This window comes from Girardinichthys multiradiatus, chromosome 3 (assembly GCF_021462225.1).
Source record: "Girardinichthys multiradiatus isolate DD_20200921_A chromosome 3, DD_fGirMul_XY1, whole genome shotgun sequence".
Taxonomy (NCBI): Eukaryota; Metazoa; Chordata; class Actinopteri; order Cyprinodontiformes; family Goodeidae; genus Girardinichthys; species Girardinichthys multiradiatus.
In genome coordinates, this window is record NC_061796.1 from 45,551,177 (window position 1) to 45,571,120 (window position 19,944).

Below are 19,944 nucleotides of genomic sequence, written 5' to 3' on the forward strand. Positions count from 1 at the left end.
TTCTGACTTTTTCTTCACCTTCATTCCAGCTAGATTAAAATCACAGCTGTCCTTGACAGGAAGGGCAGATGACTAATGATGTATATTCTTCATTTTCCAACCTCTCGGCTAAAGCTACTGCTTGTAAATATTACATGAAATTTGGAAAATGATTCTGGTTCAAGTAGAGGAATCCATCTTTTAAATTTTATTTTTATGCATTTTCTCCTAAGTGTTGAGGCAATTAGTAAGAGCAGGTTCTCTTTCAGACAGAGGAGGCAGGAGTCTGTGTAACTGCACCACGTGAAAGGCTCATGTTGCACCTGCAGACTCTTACTTTCTACCAGTCATCCCTTTCTACAGGTTCATGCAAACATGTTGGTATGCCTTATATTAAAACGGTCATATAATCTATGTTTTATCATTGTAGAGTCAATAACTTTAGATTTTTAAAAGACCTAAATGTTTTTCCTTTCAAATCAGACGCAGGTTAAAAGTAAATTTGCGTTTCACAGTTGGAAAAACTGTTTGCAGAAGAAGTTCTGTTCTGTCAGTAGTTACCGGACTCACAACACAGCTGGTATTCTCATGTGACGCCGGGACACAAGACCTCAGAAACGGAGCTGGCCTGCAGGAGGTCAAACGGGTCAGCACAGCTCCAGCAGCCATAGGTAGATCATGTACCATTTCAATGCTGCCAATGGAGGAGAGGATGCATTGTCCGTCCACACACAAAGCCAGTGGCCCGAACCCCCTTCAGAGCAACTTCACAGTCCCTTTTCTACTCAGTCTAATGTTACTGAGGATTTTACAAGCTGTCAGTCAGCTGTATAGGATGTTAATTGATGAACAAGAGAGTGATGATCTTTGCATTCTCTGGTTTCATTTGAAAAAACTAATATTTGTTTTATTGCATAAAGATTGATTGATAAAGAGGATTTCAAACTGAAAAATATTTAGAATATCTTTCTTTAATGTTTTGATTTCCAGATAGCACATGACTATGTTGATCCGGATTATTTGGGGCAGAAAGTAAATACTGTGGTGGACATGGGAGTCTGGTTGTTGAAATTTCTTCTGGGACGGATGATATTAACACTGTTTATCTCACTGATAATATTTTCTGTCCTTTGTTAATTCTTTTAATCAGTTTAACTCGCTGGAATCTGGTCCCTCCTGGTCTTCACTCCTCCTCCCTGTTGATCCAGGGGTACAGAAGTCTTTTGTTCTACACGCAACTCGGTGGAAAATGAGAAACATGTGGCTAAAACCGAACCAGTCTCTGAGTATTTGGTTCTGGAGTGGTTCTGGAGTCTCCTACCGCTTTTTTAAATCCTGCTTGCATGTAGTGGCAAATAAAGTTAAGCCCAGAATTGTTCATACCCCTGGCAGATTTATCACCATGTTTCTTTTGACTGGAAGTAATAGCAACAGCCAGAGTCCTGACTTGAACCTGAGGGAGCTGAAGATTAGGGTTATGGCAAAGAGGCGTTTCAGCCTCAGAGTTGGGGCTCATCACCTAACCTAAAAATACCAGTGGAAACATCCTAAATGCTGATAAGCAAATGTGAAAATGGTCTGATTTGCTGTCAGTGAAACCCTTTCCTTTGATTATTGAGAAGGCTATACATCATTTTTATTCATTAAAGCTGTTTTTTATTTATTTATTTTTTCGGGGGGCTGCACAGTGGCGCAGTTGGTAGCACCTTGCAGCAAGAAGGTCCTTGCTTTGACTCCCGGCCGGGGGTCTTTCTGTATGGAGTTTGCATATTCTCCCCGTGCATGCGTGGGTTCTCACCGGGTACTCTGGCTTCCTCCCACAGTCCAAAAACATGATTAATTAAATGGTCTCTCTAAATTGCCCTTAGGCATGAGTGTGTGCATGGTTGTTGGTCCTGTGTGCGTCTGTGTTGCACTGCAATGCCTCCCGCCCATAGACTGCTGGGGATAGACACCACCTTTCCCGCGACCCACTATGGACGAAGTAGTAGAAAATGACTGACTGGCTGTTTTTCTCCATAACTGCTGCTCCTGTCACATCATCTATATGTCCCAGGGTTATAAATCATTTGGGGCTCGACTGCATCATGGGCCCGGATGTTATCTTCATTTAGGTTTTTTTGTGCTTTATGTAGATTGTTCTTTTTCTGTGGTGAAACATCAAACTTCACAGATGTAAAGAAAAAACAAAGCTTGCGGGCAAAAGTATATAGTTGGAATGCATTGAGCTTGATGTAGTTGGGCGTTCCTACTGGACAATGATCCTAAAAAACTCTTCCAGACAGGTTTTCGAGTGGCTAAGCAGGGTAACATCAATCTTCTGTAATGCCTACTCAAAGCCCAGACCTCAGGCTTGGTGAAAATGTCTGTACAGAGAAACCAACTCACATCACAATTACTTTCTTAGGTCAGTTTTGTGCATTTTGTTCATATAAATGAACTGTACTAATTTTGATGGTAAAGTATGAATATATTTGAGCCTGTTTGACCACTTGTGGATTAGAGAAAACACACAATAAATTGAACTTGCATCCAGTTCTGCACATGCATGTTGTATCATCATTGCACTCTGGAAGAAGCAGTGTTCAAATTAATCATGAAGAGTCCACAATGAAGATTAAGTTTATGGCAAGTTAATTACTTTATTGTATTTTACTGTTATTATTATTATGCAAGAAATGTGTCCACGATTGTTTAATACAACCACATACAGTACAGTGATTATTTACCCAGTTATTAGTAACTGTCCTGGGATAATAAAATAAATTTGTTATAAGCAGAAAATGTCATGAGGTTTCCTGTTTTAATTGGTAACTAAATGTGCAACAGGTCTGTTTTAGTACAGTAAGGGCTTGTTCTACTACAAATGGAGCTCTGCGGGAAAACCATAAAGACTTTATTGGATTAAAGGGCGACATTAACACCTTTACTTGTCCTGCTGACTCACACTGGAAGGAATCAGCTGCTTGAAGAAAGTTCGTAGTGAAAATCTAACTTGAGATGCCTGTTTTCTGTCTTCCTGTTTGTTTCACCTTTAAAAATCTGTAGCCTGCAGGAGTGTTTTCAGCTCAGTTGCTCCCTGAGGACACTTTAAAGAGAACCACACGCTGTTCTCTCCCTGTGCTCAGAGTCTGCCTGGATTCATAAGTCCAATCTGGAGTTGTTCAAAGCTTAATTACAGTTTATGCTGCTTGATTTAAACTTCTCTTGTGTAATCATAACATGGTGGCAAAAAATGTTTATTCCTCGTTTTCAGCAACAGAAGCAAGTGTATTATATCCAAAAATGGCCATTTCCTGTTTGTATGATGGTTTCCTCCGGAACACAGAAGAGTCGAGCTGAGAAGAAAGACTGGGCTTGGCCCAAAACACAAAGACTGTCCCTGTTCCTTTTCACATGAGTACTGAAGGAGTCATTGTCATTCTCCAGGTGGTTTATTGTGACAGCAGCCTCTCCTCACCTTCTGTTGATCTTTTGAGTGAAACTGAAACGTTTTCTAGATCATTTTTCCACGCCTTCCCAGTTCTAGTCTCTGTTGCCATGGAAGCTCAGAGTCTTGCTGGCAGGGCTTTTGTATTCCTGCGAGAGACTTGGAAATGTGCTGCCCTCCTCCTGTGTGTGTGTGTGTGTGTGTGTGTGTGTGTATATGTGTGTGTGTGTGTGTGTGTTTTCTGAAGTACTTTCTTTTTCTGCTTTTAAGAGTATGTTTACGCACATCTCTGTTTGCAAACCATACCATGATAACTTGGTGTAATGTGTAGAAGACAGCTGATCACTTTTTCCCAGAGCCTTTATTCAACACTCAGTGACGACTTGGAACAATACAAGGACATACCTTTTGGTGTGAGGATGTCGTTCCACCTACTCCCAGCTGTTTACTCCTTGTAACAATCCTGTTCTTTCCTTGTACACTTCCGGTTGTGGATCCTCACTGAAGCCCAGCCACACAGTGCATTATAACAGAAAGAATTTGTCATTCTGTTGTCTGCAGATGTAAAATCTTCTGAATTTCAACACACAGTCTCTGACGGTCCTTTGCTGTCTGACCTCCAGGTGAATGTGTCCTTCAGAGGACTGTCATGGTGAGGAAGAAACTGACCGCCAGGGAAGGGAGAGGATGGCTCTCTGGTACTCTCTTCTGTACCCACTTCAGAGTGGCGTTTGTTCCCCAGGACAGCCCCAAATCTGACGTGAGTCTTTAGTTGAACTGACCTTTAAAGATGGTGTTTTTTTAATGAGTAAAAGTATGATGTCATGACAAAAAAGTCAGCAGCTTTCAGTGGGAATGTTTTCAGGACATTATGAAAGAGTGTGACATCATTTATCAAATACTAAATGTTTGATAAATGACACTAAATCAAAGTTTAGCAAGTGTTTGAAAACAATCCTTCTTTACTACTACCACAAGAGCTACAAAGGATCTTTTTGGTTCAAGTTCAGTCTCTCCTATGAAAGCTACAAGCCCTTGGTAACGCCCTTAGATAAGCAACTGTTGCTACCCATCAATCTGGAGTGGATGCCCCTGCAAATTCATCCCAGGGTCAGACTCAGCTAACAGGCCAAGGCCTCATTGGGCATGTTAAATGTTAAAGAAGCACCATGTTTAGTTAAAGCCAAGCACAGCTGTTCAGCACAAACACCTTATAACAGCTGTCAAGCACGGTGGTGGAAGGATGATGATTTGGGCTTGCTTTGCAGCTAAAGGACCCAGAACGGCTGAAAAAGAAAAGAATCAAGGTGTTGTAATGTCCTAGTCAAAGTTCAGACAAAATCCTGCTTGGTTGCACCTTAAGAGAGCTATGCAGAAGCTAGTGTATGCAAACCTCAATGAAGTAAAGCAACAGGGTCAAAAGAGGGGCCATCATTCTTCCACATGTCAGAGAAAGACAGTCAGCTAGGAAACAACAACCTGGAATTATTGGTGCTGAAAGCTAAGGTGTCCAATCGTCCAACTTTTAAACCTGGAGGGACAGATTTTCATCCTAAAAACCAACATCTTAGAACTGATGTCGAAATATGTTAATATGCTGCAATCCATTTAAATCCGAGCCAATGTTAGCAAGCCCTGACCATCTAAATCGGGTTTCCTGTGTAACATCTGTACGCTGCAGGACAATGCAGATCCAATCCTTCTGGGAGATCATGACGTGGCTCTGGCATCAATCGAGAAAGTGGTCGCTGGTGAGTAACCCGTCAAACCCACTTTGTAGTACCGTAAACTATGACCTTGATCATTGGTTATTGTAAAGGATGTGCTGTGATGCTGTTATGGTGCACACCATCTAAAGCTGATTAATTACCTCAATTTTTAGTTTGTTTTATAGCGGGTATGGTGAAGAATCATAATAGTGTTTTATCTTTGTTTGGATTTTGCCTTATTGGATTTAATGTTTAACTGGTAGTTTTGTTTCTTCTTTGTGCTTCAGTTGGACCAAATAGAACCAAACTGGTGACCCCAAACTCCTCTCTGAAGTTCACTCCAGAGGAACTGGTGCTTTATTGTCGGGACCTGCGAGTCATGTGCTTCCTGTTTGACCGCCTCACACCTGATGCACAGGTCATAGAGGTGTGTCCAAGGGCTTTCTTATCTATTTTGGTCGATGACAGCATTATTACACACCCTGGGACATGACACAGTTTCTGCAGGTCCAAAGTCTTATCAGAAACACACAGTTGAAAGTTACCACACCTGTTAGTTGAAGTTCAAACTGGGAATATGCATTGCTTTGTGCTGTCTTTGATGAATCTTTTCTTTTTTTATTTAATACCCTGATAGATCAATGTGCTGTGTTTTCTAGAGTATTTTCATACCACAGCCTTTGCCTGAGTGTGTGTTGTGCAAAATATTGAATGCTCAGGTTACTTATCACACTGTACATCATTCATCTAAGAGCCACAAGACGTCAGCATGAAGACACTCATCAGTGCCCTAGTCCTCTGATCTGCCACTGCAGGGCCTCCTTGCTGAAAGTTGATGACCTTTTGTCCTGTTGATGGGCTCACTGTGGTTTCCCTCCTCAGATAACGTACACCATCGCCAGGACCTACCAGCCTCTGAAACCTGGATCCGTTTTATCTTTCCAGAACTCTGCCCTCGGGAGTGTAGGTGAGTGGTTTACTGTATACACCCACTCAATGCCCTTCCTGGAACTGGTTCAAGATCCCATCAGTCTCTTTAATGTTCCATATTTATTTCCCCAGGGTGTAAATAGGATAGGAATTCAATGTATCTGTTTACATGTGGAAAACTGAGCACATCTGGGCAATATGTTTATATTTATTTTGCTATTTTAATTTATTTGAAACATGTTTTTTCCAGGGTGGAATTATTTACAACGGCAGAGATTAAATTTAAAGAACAACTGGGTGCACAAGAGGGAATTTATTGGGATTTTGTTTTTTATTGGGGTCAAAGTTATACAACGTGGTTCAAAAGTACTGTGGTTAATGTGGTTAGATACCCCTTTTGCACCCTGACCTTGACCACCTTTTTGTGGCCATCAGCAAGCTTTTGGCATAACTCTGCTTGGATATTTGATCACTGTTCTTGGTAGAAATTGCAGAGTACACAGTGGTAGAATTTCAATTATTTGGTTTCATAGCAGGGCTGCACGGTGGCGCAGTTGGTAGCACTGTTGCCTTGCAGCAAGAAGGTTTTGAGTTCGATTCCTGTCCGGGGGTCTTTCTGCATGGAGTTTGCATGTTCTCCTCGTGCATGCGTGGGTTCTCACCGGGTACTCTGGCTTCCTCCCACAGTCCAAAGACATGCCTGTTAGGTTAATTGGTAACCTTAGGTGTTTGAATGAGTGAGTGCATGGTTGTTTGTGTGTTGCCCTGCGATGGACTGGCGACTTGTCCAGGGTGTACCCCGCCTCTCGCCCATAGACTGCTGGAGATAGGCACCAGCTTCCCCGCGACCCACTATGGAATAAGCGGTAGAAAATGACTGACTGACTGGTTTCATAGCATGGATGTAGCTTTAAAACACAGTCCATGAATGTTCAGTTATGCTGAGGTCGGAGCCTTGAGAAGACCATCCCATAAGCCTCATGTAAGCCTGATTTTTTTTTTTTTTTTCCAAACCCACCTTGATGTGTGTTGGAAATCATTGTTCTATAGGAACACCAGCTTGTTTTTAGTCATCTAGTTGTTTATATTATGAGGTGAGGTTGAACAGTTGATAGGTTTTCCAACAGCACAACTAGCAGCAATGCAACCCTGCAGCATGATGCTGCCACCACCACACTTGATTGTTGTACGATGTTTTTGTGTCACTTTGGGCCTTTATTCATCCGTAGCTGTATAGGAAGTGGGGCAGAGAGAGCTGCATTGAGGACTGTAGCCCCAGCATATGGTGCGCCTGCTACATGATTCCCAGTGGCACAAGGTTTTGGGTTTTAATGCTTCACTTTGCCTCCTCCAAACATAAATGGCCCAACCTTTGTCCAATGCAATGTAAAACCCTCTTCACTGTGGACAGCAATACTGGTGTTTAAGCAGTTTCCAGTTCATGGCAGCCTTGAGCTCAGTGGCTCCTGGGTTCTTTCTGAACATCCTGGCACTTTCTTTTCATCTGAGGCCAGTGGACTGGGTCAGATGGTCTCAGTTTGGAAACGGTTGATTATTTCAAAACACAGGAAAATTATCCCAAACACTTATCAAGACCCCCCCCCCCCCCCCCCCCCCCCCCCCCACACACACACACACACATATTTGAACTTTAATCTAACCACAGCCAGTTGAGTGAATAAATACCCCCAAAAACATAAATCATAAAATCATATTTTCATAGTGTTTTAACATTTCAGTTGGCCTCTAGGGCATTTAAAATGTTGTCACTTTGGTAATCTTTTGGTCTAAAGACAGAATGTACAGAAATCTGTGATCACGGTTTGTCATCCATCTCTGACTTCCTCTCTGTCATTCCCACCATCTGTAACACCATCTGAATGTGATGCTGGATCTCTCAAACTTGTGGAGAATATACAATTGGAAATATGATAAAATCTGTGCAATAACACATAAAGCTCACATCTTCTCAAGTTGCAGATACTGGAAAGATTCTCTTAAGTGGAGGCACAATGAAAGTACTGGCTTTGAAACCATAACCATATGGAAGCAAATCTGTCAGCAGTTTGAAGCTCAGACTCATGCTGACATTGATTTGAAAGCTAAATATAGGAAAGATTAAACCTCCAAAACATAATGTACAATCATGATATCAAAAAGCAGGAATTATTTTTAATGGTTATAAAAACAGACCTCAGAAGTTTGTTGCAGTTATAAACATCTCTAATTGAGCTGCAGAGTTCTCAGTGCAGCTATTTATGGAGCCTCTCTGAGTTTTATAACAAGGTCTGTTAAAGCTACACTGGGCTCTGGGTGACTGTTAGCTCTTGAAATAATTCAAGCTCCCATAAGCAACAAGTAGTTAGATGACCTGGACTTCAACTCTGTCCTAAAGGGTCAAGTGTGTCTGTTTTGCCCTCTGAATCTAGAATAATGTCACTGAAAGAACAATTAAATAGAGATCTGACATACAGTGGGGAGAACAAGTATTTGATACATTGCAGATTTTGCAGGTTTTCCCTCTTGCAAAGCATGTAGAAGTCTTTTTATCATAGGTACTGTTCAACAGTGAGTGAAGGAATCTAAAACAAAAATACAAAACATCACATTGTGTGATTTATAAGTAATAAAGTTTCTTTATAGAAAGCAGAGGCCATCTACTGCAAACGTTCTAAACTTGTCAAGTCTATTATTTTAAACTAGGGACACATTGATATTAAAATTTGGGACGATATCAATATTACAACTGCTCTAACGGCTGATAACTTTTATGTGTGTGGGTGTGTGTGTGTGTTGGGTCATCGTCCATTTGGACTGGAAACTGACTGCTACTACACCTCCCATCATGTATCGCAGCTCTGACGTCAGCGGAGATGAGCTTTATAAGGGCTCGTGAAACGCTCCGCTGGTAACCGTAACCGGTTACCACACAACAGAAGCACACCACTGGAGAATTAGAAGCTCGCAGGCGGGTTTTCACTCCATTCTCCATCACTGGGCAACCTCATGAGAAGCTTGACAGAGCTAGAAATCTTCCTGTGATAAGAAGACCAGGAGGTTTATTTTACCGATCAAAGGCGCGTCTGTACAGCGTTACTCAAGTAAAACTACTCACAAAGGTTTTCCAAGGACACGATTTTTCCTCTTTGTTTTTCTTCCAGTCGACAGTCAACGGTCCATCATATTTTTTTCCCTTTTGTCAAAATTGGAGAAGTTGCCCATTCCTGAGTTTGTCACGGACGCGCGACGAATGAAGCTCCTTCCTTCCTACTTACTGCTCCAAAGAAGATGACACCAAAGTAATTTTGTTCTTTTCTGTTGGTACTGTAGAAATAGCCTGGGCAGGATAAAGTAAGATAATTAGGGTGATTTAGCACTACCTGAGCCACTTGTGTGGGTTGTAGAGTCCGTCTCATGTTACCACGAGTGTGAAAGCACCACCAACATTCAAAAGTGACCAAAACATCAGCCAGAAATCATCGGTACTGAGAAGTGGTCTGTGGTCCCCACCTGCAGAACCACTCCTTTATTGAGTGTCTTGCTAATCGCCAAAGATTTTCCCCTGTTGTCTTTTTCATTTGAACAACAAGATGTGAAATTGATTGTCAATCAGTGTTGCTTCCTAAGTAGACAGTTTGACTTCACTGAAGTTTGATTTACTTGGAGTTATATTGTGTTGTTTAAGCGTTCCCTTTATTTTTATATATATATATATATATATATATATATATATATATACACACATATAGATATATACACATATATATATATATATATGTGTGTGTATATATATATATACATATATATACGTGTATATATATATATATACATATATATACGTGTATACATATATATATATATATATATATATATATATACGTATATATATATATATATATATATATATATACATATATATATGTGTATACATATATATATGTGTATACATATATATATATATATATATACATATATGTATATATATATATATATATATATATATATATATATATATATATATATATATATATACGTATATATATGTGTATATATATATATACACGTATATATATGTATATATATATACACACATATATATATATATATGTGTATATATCTATATGTGTGTATATATATATATATATATATATACATATGTATACACATATATATATGCATTTATGTATGTGTGTATGTATATATAATATCATACACTGCTCAAAAAAAAATAAAGGGAACGCTTAAACAACACAATATAACTCCAAGTAAATCAAACTTCTGTGAAATCAAACTGTCCACTTAGGAAGCAACACTGATTGACAATCAATTTCACATCTTGTTGTTCAAATGAAAAAGACAACAGGGGGAAATCTTTGGCGATTAGCAAGACACTCAATAAAGGAGTGGTTCTGCAGGTGGGGACCACAGACCACTTCTCAGTACCGATGATTTCTGGCTGATGTTTTGGTCACTTTTGAATGTTGGTGGTGCTTTCACACTCGTGGTATCATGAGACGGACTCTACAACCCACACAAGTGGCTCAGGTAGTGCAGCTCATCCAGGATGGTACATCAATGCCAGCTGTGGCAAGAAGGTTTGCTGTGTCTGTCAGCGTAGTGTCCAGAGCCTGGAGGCGCTACCAGGAGACAGGCCAGTACACCAGGAGACGTGGAGGAGGCCGTAGGAGGGCAACATCCCAGCAGCAGAACCACTACCTCCACCTTTGTGCAAGGAGGAACAGAAGGAGCACTGCCAGAGCCCTGCACAATGACCTCCAGCAGGCCACAAATGTGCATGTGTCTGCACAAACGGTTAGAAACCGACTCCATGAGGATGGTATGAGGGCCCGATGTCCTCAAATAGGGGTTGTGCTCACAGCCCAACACCGTGCAGGACGCTTGGCATTTACCAGAGAATACCAGGATTGGTAAATTCACCACTGGCGCCATGTGCTCTTCACAGATGAAAGCAGGTTCACAGTGAGCAGATGTGACAGACGTGACAGAGTCTGGAGACACCGTGGAGAACGATCTGCTGCCTGCAACATCCTTCAGCATGACTGGTTTGGCAGTGGGTCAGTAAAGGTGTGGGGTGGCATTTCTTTCCATGTGCTCATCAGAGGTAGCCTGACTGCCATTAGGTACCAAGATGAGATCCTCAGACCCCTTGTGAGACCATATGCTGGTGCGGTTGGCCCTGGGTTCCTCCTAATGCAGGACAATGCTAGACCTCATGTGGCTGGAGTGTGTCAGCAGTTCCTGCAAGATGAAGACATTGAAGCTATGGACTGGCCCGCCCGTTAACCAGACCTGAATCCGATTGAGCACATCTGGGACATCATGTCTCGCTCCATCCACCAACGTCACGTTGCACCACAGACTGTCCAGGAGTTGGTGGATGCTTTAGTCCAGGTCTGGGAGGAGATCCCTCAGGAGACCATCCACCGTCTCATCAGGAGCATCTCCAGGCGTTGTAGGGAGGTCATACAGACACGTGGAGGTCACACACAATACCGAGCCTCATTTTGACTTGTTTTAAGGACATTACATCAAAGTTGGATCAGCCTGTAGTGTTTTTTTCTACTTTAATTTTGTGTGTGACTCCAAATCCAGGCCTCCATTGGTTCATAAATTTGATTTCCATTGATGATTTTTGTGTGATTTTGTTGTCAGCACATTCAACTTTGTACAGAACAAAGTATTCAATGAGAATATTTCATTCATTCAGATCTAGGATGTGTTATTTGAGTGTTCCCTTTATTTTTTGGAGCAGTGTATATATTGTCTGACCTGGGATGGATTTACTAGGATGTTCATTTCTTGCAATATTGGAGGTCTTGAATGTTGTCCATTTGTAAATCATTTTCTCTGTAGATAAGCAACACTTCTTTAAAGGTCATTGCTGATGTTTTTCCTACCTGGTGTTGTTTTAACCCACTCCCATATTCTCCAGAGCAGCAAACAGCTAAAACCATTTCATTAAGAAGTCTCAACAGTTTTGTGTTGTGGTTCTCTTGAAGTTTTTATACAAGATGTCTTGATACTTAAACTCCAGAAATGTAAGAAGGTGTAGTTTCTTATCATAACTGTGAAAAACAGCAAATAACCAAATAATCTAATTTAAATACTATATGTTCCCTTACTATAAAGTGTCACAGATAACAGGACAATATTTAAATAAAAAAAATACAAACCTTGGCTGAAACGTTTGAATCGCTTTTCCTCCTCCAGAAATGAAGCAGTTTCTAAGCAACCGTCGCCGAGACGCCCACATGAACTGGTTTGAATCCGCCTCGGACTGGGAGCAGGAGCTGGAGAGGTGCGGGGCCACAAGCTGGAGGGTCAGCTCCGTCAACGACCGATTTGAAATGTCCACCAGGTAAAACCGCGGGCTGCACACTGGTAATGGGAAGCAAGCAGGCCACTCAGTAAAAATATGATGTGCTAAATTATACACAGAAACCTGCATTTTAGATGCATTTGATTTCTGCACAAAGAGAAAATAAAGCAGGTCTCAGAAGGCTGAAGATGAATTGCTGTAGACACTCCCTCGTGCTCCACTAATGTGTTCACCCTGGTATTTTGAATGTAAAATAAAGCAACCATGTCAAAGCCTTTCTCTCTGCTTCCTGACAGCCTGTCGAGGTTCATCGTGGTCCCTCAGAAGGTTCTGGACACAGAGCTGAAGAAGAGTTTTGCCCACTTCAACGAAGGACGAATCCCTGTAGGTTTTACAAATACCAGGACATTTTTTGATTTAAAACACTGCTTCACATTAAGCTGCATATTTTTAGATGGACAAATGAATTGGTTCAGTGACAGAAAGGGATACTCGTACATTTTTAATCAATAAGACACATGTTGGTGTGTTAAAGCAGAAGGAGTTTAGATCTTAGTGGAACATTGTTGTTGTGAAACATATAATTAAGAAGGATGATGCTCTGTGTTTTCTTGTTGTACAGCGCTGGTGCTGGAGGCATCCCAGAGGCAGCGATCTGCTGCGCATGTCCAGCTTTCAGAACAACATCTACCACGAGAAGGACGACATCAGGTCTGGGAATGCTTTAGACTGTTCAGCTGGATTTATTTAATTATAATCATTTGATCACAATAAGTTATATAGGATGGGTAACATTTATGTAGGCCTGCCAGAATATCATAGGGATGGAAACGGTTGGTGGACTTTCTTGTTTTGGTTTAGAATCTCTTGCACAATAGTCAGTTCAAACTCCATGCATTAAACATCCTCTAAAGGTCTAAAAGATGGCTCTGTCACTGTAGTCTACCCTCCAGGAAAAATATTCTTTCATTTAAAATGAGTGTTATGTTCTGATCAACATTTTAAGTCAAACGCTCTCAAGCTTTTATGGTAAATAACTAAAATGGCATTTTGAAATCAAAAGGATCTCCACATTTGTGGTCTAAGAATCCCAACTATATTCAACTTCAGACTGTCACAACTACATGCCTTCTGCCAAACGACCTCCAGCTTTCAGCTCGTTACAATGGAACATAGTTTGTCCTTTAGATATTAAAATCCATAAATGGTTCTATATCTGTTGCTTATACTTGGTATTTTTGGAGTGTCTAAAAATAGGGAGGAAAAGGTCACCTGATTGTGGAGAACTGTGGAACAGCAGGTTCAGATGCTCTAAAGTTAAGATATTCTGTTTACCTTTTGTGTGTTTCACTCTCCATTTTAGCTCTATATTTGACATGATTTGTCAAAAACTGTGGAGCAGTTGTTAAAACAGCCAGAAGACGCATTATAGAGCAGAATATGTTGGCCGAGGTCTGATCAAGCACCCTGGCTACCTTTTTGTTTTTTGGTCAAATTTCACTTTTAAATATGCTGCAAGTCTGAACAACATGCAGCTAAACAGTAAAACGCTGGTAGAGCTCCCGTTGTAGTAACTAGAACCAGAACCAGAACAATCTCAGAAACAGGAAACACAAAAATATTCACTACAGAAGGCAGCTTCTTTAATTAGTTTTTTGTTAACGATATTAAGTTCCATATTTGTTCAATCCTTTGGTTGATTTCCATCTTCCTTTTTTGTCCAGGTTTACTCCTGCCTATTCTGAAACCAAGTCATGTTTTGACTCTTGTTATCACCATGTTGAGAAGATGCTCTAATCAGTTTGATCGCTTCCTGAACAGGAAACAGAGCTGAAAGCCACAGGCTGCAGATTAAAAGCTGTTTAAAGTCAGAACAGCAGAATCAACTTGCTTCACCAGTTTAAACACTTTATTCTTACCTCCCTATCTATGAACAACTCACTGCTGCGACTGGGGACACCGTTAGAAATTATATTATACACAGAGAAAAAAAAAATGATTATGTTTAAAACAAATCCGAAGAAAAAATGGAAAGCTATGTGTGGAAAAACTAAGTGCACCTTCTGATCCAATAGGCTTGTAGAACCACTGTTTGCAGCAGTACTGGAAGTTACATTGTAACTATGGTTCTGTGAATTCCTGGATGACTGCCAGTCACACCGGTCATTCAGAACTTCTCCCCTGCGAGAAGATCCCAGGAGGTCGAATATAGCCTTCCAGGTGTTAATAGCAGCGATGCCCAGGTAGTCCCATACGTGACTTTGTTTACATCAACCCTTGACCTGAGAGAAGAAACATATCCACTTTGTCTGCTGCCACTGGCAGTAAAGAAGGAATGAAACTGAAATCTTCCATATGACTATCAGCTTTTCAGGTATGGACTTTGACTAGGCCATTGCAACACCTCGAATTATTGTTTTAAGCATTCTTTTGTAGATTTGCTGCTGTGTTTGCAGTCATTGTCCTGTTGATGAACCAGTCTGGGACAACCTTCAGCTGTCACACATATGGCCTCGCATTCATGGTCAACCCGGTAGGTAAAAGGTACCCAGGTCCTGTAGCTGCAGAAAAAGCCCAAATCATCAGCCCTCCACCACCGTGCTTTACAGTTGGAATGAGGTGGCTGTGTTGATAAGGTGTGTTTGAATTTCCCCAAACCAGGCACTATGCATTATGGCAATCCACTCTCTACTTCTCATCGGTCCAAAGGACTTTTTTCCAAATGTCTTTTTAGTTCATTCAGGTGCAACTTAAGTCGAACTGCATTATTCCTTTTAAACAAAATAAGTTTTCTCCTTTAACTGAATAATCTCTGGCGTTTATAGTGGTGGTCAGTCACACCTGGATATTACTTTTACTTAGAAATCCAGTGGGGGAAGCAAGGGTGCACTTAGTTTTTTTTTTGTTTTTTTTTATCGTGTCCTGTCCGGCACAGTAGCGCTCAGAATTATTGTCTGAGTGCCAAGAAAAAGCCCAACAGATTTACTGTTGTTAAGAAACTTTATTAGAAATTGCTTTGGGATTATTTTAATTGTTACGGACACAGAGACAGATATGAAAAGGGAAAAAAAAGAAGCACAAAAGAGAGAGAGGTGGGGCAAGAAAGAAAAGGGGAGAGAAGCAGAATAGATTGGAGAAAAGAAAGAAGGATGAAGAGAATGCAAGATAACACCCTGCTTGCTTCTACACCTGCAGAAATGTTCATATTACCAGCTTTTTTACCAAAAAGTGCACGGTACTTATCAATGCAAGACGTCCTTAGTGGTAAATGTGGGTCAATATAGAACATTTGTGTTTCTGTTAACACTTGAATTAAAACACCTGTGGGTGTGAGCGTGCTTGTACATACAAGGTTTCTCAATAAAAATATGCAATAGTGAGTGTGAGGAGCCACAGACCTGCCCCCGAGACCACAGGAACCCCAGGAGAACCACCGCCGGGACTACTGCAACTACCCAAGAGAAGAGCACGGGAAAGTCCCAGGGTGCACTTAATTTTTAACACAGAGCCATTCCATTTTGGCTTCATTTTCTAATAAATGCTGACAGTGTGGAATCTGCTGTGTGTGTTTGGTGACTGGAAGTTAAATTCCCACAATTTTAGAACCTGGTAAAGATCAAATTATTTATAAGAGGTATGAAACCTAAGAATCCAAGAAGGGTGCACTTATTTTTTCTCATGGCTGTACATGTAACTAAGAAAACATCAAAGGTAAGTTTGTTTGCAAAGCAACCCATTCTTGTTGCAGTGCGTTAACAGCAGGATGTTGTGTTCTGTAGAAACCTGGAGATGATCCTGTTCGGTTGTCAATCCTCTCTGTGTGTGGTGGTGGAGCTGGGCGACGAGCTGCCGTCGCCCGCCGACATCCAGCTGGCACACAGCCGCGTGAGGGCCCTTTGTCTGGGAGGTGGGCCCGGACACGGACAAACACATCCACACCTGAACAACCATGTGTTCAGACACAACACATCATTATAAACTACTGTGATGACTGGAAATGTATCTATTATTTAAAGCTGTAAAAGGGTGCACATTTTGGGATAATTTCAATAAAGCTGATAAAACTCTAAATGCAGTCGTGCCAAATGAACTAGTTTAATAGCTTTTAGGCTAGAAAGAAAGTATTTATTTGAATTTTGAGGATTTCTCTGTCATCATTACAGTGTTTCTGAATTTTAGCTTTTTTATGTTTATTTCAGTACAAAAAGAAAAAAATCTAAACCACAGCAATGAACCTTTGTAACTTAGATTTTTAAGAAAGAATCAATTGAAGCTGAATTTGTCAAAACACTTATTAGCACAAGAAGTTAAGGCCGATGCGTACATTTTTCACAAAAGTTACACATTTTTTAACCTCTTGTTATTTTGGATCTTTAAAACAAAATATAATCAGTTTTCATGTGAAGAGGAAGTGATATTGGGGAAAAGAAATCTTAGATCGGACCCAAGCCGATCACTTAAAATGTGTGATGACATTGTTTGAATCAATGCTGCATCTTTTCTTCAGCAAGATAAGAAAAAAAGTTTGGAATCACTCTTTAATTTGCATTCCTGAAACTAATTCCAGTTATCCAAATTAGCCCGAAGTTGAAGTGTAGCTTTTTCATAAATTATACTTTTTGGTGGATATGATTTATTGAAGTCACATAACTATTTCCTCCCAGACTAGGAGCACAGTTTAGAAAACATTGGTTGTGGAAGTGAGCTTGAAACACCCCCAAGGTAGATATGAAAGTCTGTGTGGACAAAATGTTTTCTGACAAATAAATAAGACCTAAACTGCAAAATGACTAACAACCCTATGTAAAGCTGTCAGCGTTGGGTTCGTCATGTAATCAACGGTTGACTGAGTAACAAAAGATGCCAAATGCGATGTTTGTCTGCAACTGCAGGCAGCAGAATTGAAATACTGATCCATCCCTCATTGGTACTCACACAGAACCAGTGTGTGAAGGTTGCTGGTTATCACAGCTCTGTTTGTCTTCCTTCACAGCGCAGTGCTCTCTGCTGTAAAAAACACCCACACACATGAAATCTGTCAGCTCACCAGCAAGATTTAGTGTTTTAAAGTGAAACTAAATGATGTCTTTAAAGCTTTAAAGCTCACTTATTGGGTCAGCGTTTTTCTTTCTCATATACCTGTCTGAGAAGGTAGCATGTTTGAGGTTTGGACATCTAATTTCAATGAGATTTGACCACAGAAACGGGCAGATTTACCAATGTTTCAGATTTAGGTTTGAACTCGGATGAAAAATGGCAACCAAATGAACATTTGGCTTTTTGGAGACTTTCTCTGTAGTGAAAATGTCTCAAAAAAATGTCTAAACTCATAATTGCAGGTGTAATCATGTTGACATGTGAGCTAATGCATCTCTCATGCTTTGGTTTGTAGACATCTCCATGTCTGTGTCTGCGCCTGATGACAAATGGTTGTCCACGCTGGAGAGCACCCACTGGTTGGACTACATCAGGTAGAACTCTGACATGGTACAGACTCTCTTTAACAGTTTTCAGCCACTTTATGCTCTCACATTGCTGAGGAATTTGGGTGTTACGCTGTGACAAAACTACAGCTCCCATAATGCAGCGAGCACACAGCCTGTCATAAGCAGTTCATCCTCCAGACATTCAGCTCACTCTGCAGATCTGCCAAGGAATTCAGTTATTTTGATCCTCGAATTTGCACAGAAGGAAAATCAACAGTTTTTGTTTCTTGATTCACTATGAGCTCCTTCAAATCATCAGTCCATCCTTCCCTCCTCCATTCCCCTTTGCCTTCTTGCCTCTGTCCATTATTTTATATATCCTCTCCCTTCTCCTTTTAGTTTTTTCTTCTTTTGTTTCTCCTTCCATCTATGCTTTGTTCTGTCAATCTTTCCTTCCCTCCTTTCATCTCTCTATCCCTCTTCCCTTCTTTCTTTCCAGCTGTCCTTCCTTCCTTCCTTTCTTTTTCCTCCCTTCATTTTCTATTTTCTTTTGGAATTCCTCCCTCCCTCCCTGCCTGTCTGGCCTTCCTTCCATCCATCTATCCATCCTTGGGTCTCACTGTCAAACCTGCCCTATAAGACACATGCTGATTAACCATACAGTAGAAATAAATGTGTGTATACAGGTAAATGGATAGTTTTAAGTTTCTACACCATGATAAACCAGTAGGATATTTAAATAATTGCAGATACTTCCCCAATCTGTCAGTTTCCTCCCTCATTCTACCCTAATTGCTGGAAAAGACCCCTTAATACTTAAGCTCATCCACCTAAAGCCTCCCGCTACATCCCCTCATGTTGTCAGTGAATTTGGGGAAAAATACACTGACTGCAACATTTAGCGTTCCTTCCAAGAGGACATAAGCAGTAGCCTCTATATTAATAAAGAAAAACCAATCATGTTTGTTTGGTGGTTTTAAATTTGGTTTACATTCTAATCAGAGGCAGAAAGCAGGCCTGATTAATTCCTGCACAAATCAATGCTTGAGCTACTGCTGGCAACCTGAACCTGACTGAAGGGCTCCAGAGTTTGGTCTTCCCTCACTCTCATGCTCCTCTGAAAAGGACAACACAACTGATGAGTCGTCTGAATGTCCCATGTGTGTGTGTGTCTCCAGGTCCTGTCTGAGGAAAGCTTCAGAGGTTTCCTGTTTGCTTCGTAGTGGTCACCTGACCGTGGCCCTGCAGGGTGAGTCACATGGTGCCGGACCCTGGCTCATATTGTTTAATCCATCCATTCATTATTCACATCACCCCTCCTCATTAAAGCCACATTAGGGCTCACACTGAAGTAGCTCTTCAGCAGGAACAGCCACACTCCACTGGATCTACATGCACACTGTTAAAAAGCTTCCACACAAAAGGCTTGCAAAGATACGATCACAGCCTGCAACGACCGTTGTTTCACCTGAGAGGTAAATCCATACAAGGAAACACACAGCTACATCCCCCTGAATGTGACTTTCTTTAGCTACTAAAATAGCCACTGAACCGGTCAGGTTTATTTATGCCAAATATGAATCTGCGATTTTTGTCAATGTTCATCTAGAACCCAAAACAAAAACAGTGAAATAGTCCTTTACCACCCTGTCGAATCGGAAGCCAACTTTAGCGCTAAGCTGTTTTATGATTTGTGAGAGGGAAAAAGATAAAACCAAAGTAGGCAAAAGTTTTCAACTTAAATGTTATAAGTAATTGACTGAAAGATGAAAAGTATGACCTGAATGAATTGAATATTTGTAGGAACCCTAAAATAGAGACACCAAGAATATATTCTAAGCAGTTGTCCCGCTGTAGCCAAAAAGGCTCAACCATATAGCTTCTGTCATAATTCTGCCTTAATTTTCCACCAGTCTTCTTGGTAGAGTTGGTTTATTAAAACTTCCTGATCCAGACATGGCATTCAATGATAGCCCCCAAATGTTCAGTTGAGTTGGGCCTGTAGGAAACTAATTGTTACCCTGCTTTATTCAGTCCTGTTGGAGTACCTGATTGTGTCCAGGTTTCAGCAATCTGACCTAACCTGTCACCTTGGTTAGTATATTCAGGAGCAACCCAGGAACCACCAAA

At 40.8% G+C, this 19,944-nt stretch overlaps 1 protein-coding gene across 1 annotated transcript in view; it reads left to right on the top strand.

Moving 5' to 3' along the window:
- mtmr11 (myotubularin related protein 11) overlaps window positions 1-19,944 on the top strand; it is a 49,863-nt gene that overhangs the window by 15,944 nt on the left and 13,975 nt on the right. The window contains exons 3-12 of the mRNA XM_047361198.1: window positions 4,033-4,169; window positions 5,091-5,160; window positions 5,406-5,545; window positions 6,001-6,085; window positions 12,280-12,427; window positions 12,685-12,772; window positions 13,011-13,099; window positions 16,168-16,295; window positions 17,781-17,859; window positions 18,993-19,063. Coding sequence (XP_047217154.1) covers window positions 4,033-4,169; window positions 5,091-5,160; window positions 5,406-5,545; window positions 6,001-6,085; window positions 12,280-12,427; window positions 12,685-12,772; window positions 13,011-13,099; window positions 16,168-16,295; window positions 17,781-17,859; window positions 18,993-19,063 — 1,035 coding nt within the window. The remainder of the gene's footprint in view (window positions 1-4,032; window positions 4,170-5,090; window positions 5,161-5,405; window positions 5,546-6,000; window positions 6,086-12,279; window positions 12,428-12,684; window positions 12,773-13,010; window positions 13,100-16,167; window positions 16,296-17,780; window positions 17,860-18,992; window positions 19,064-19,944) is intronic.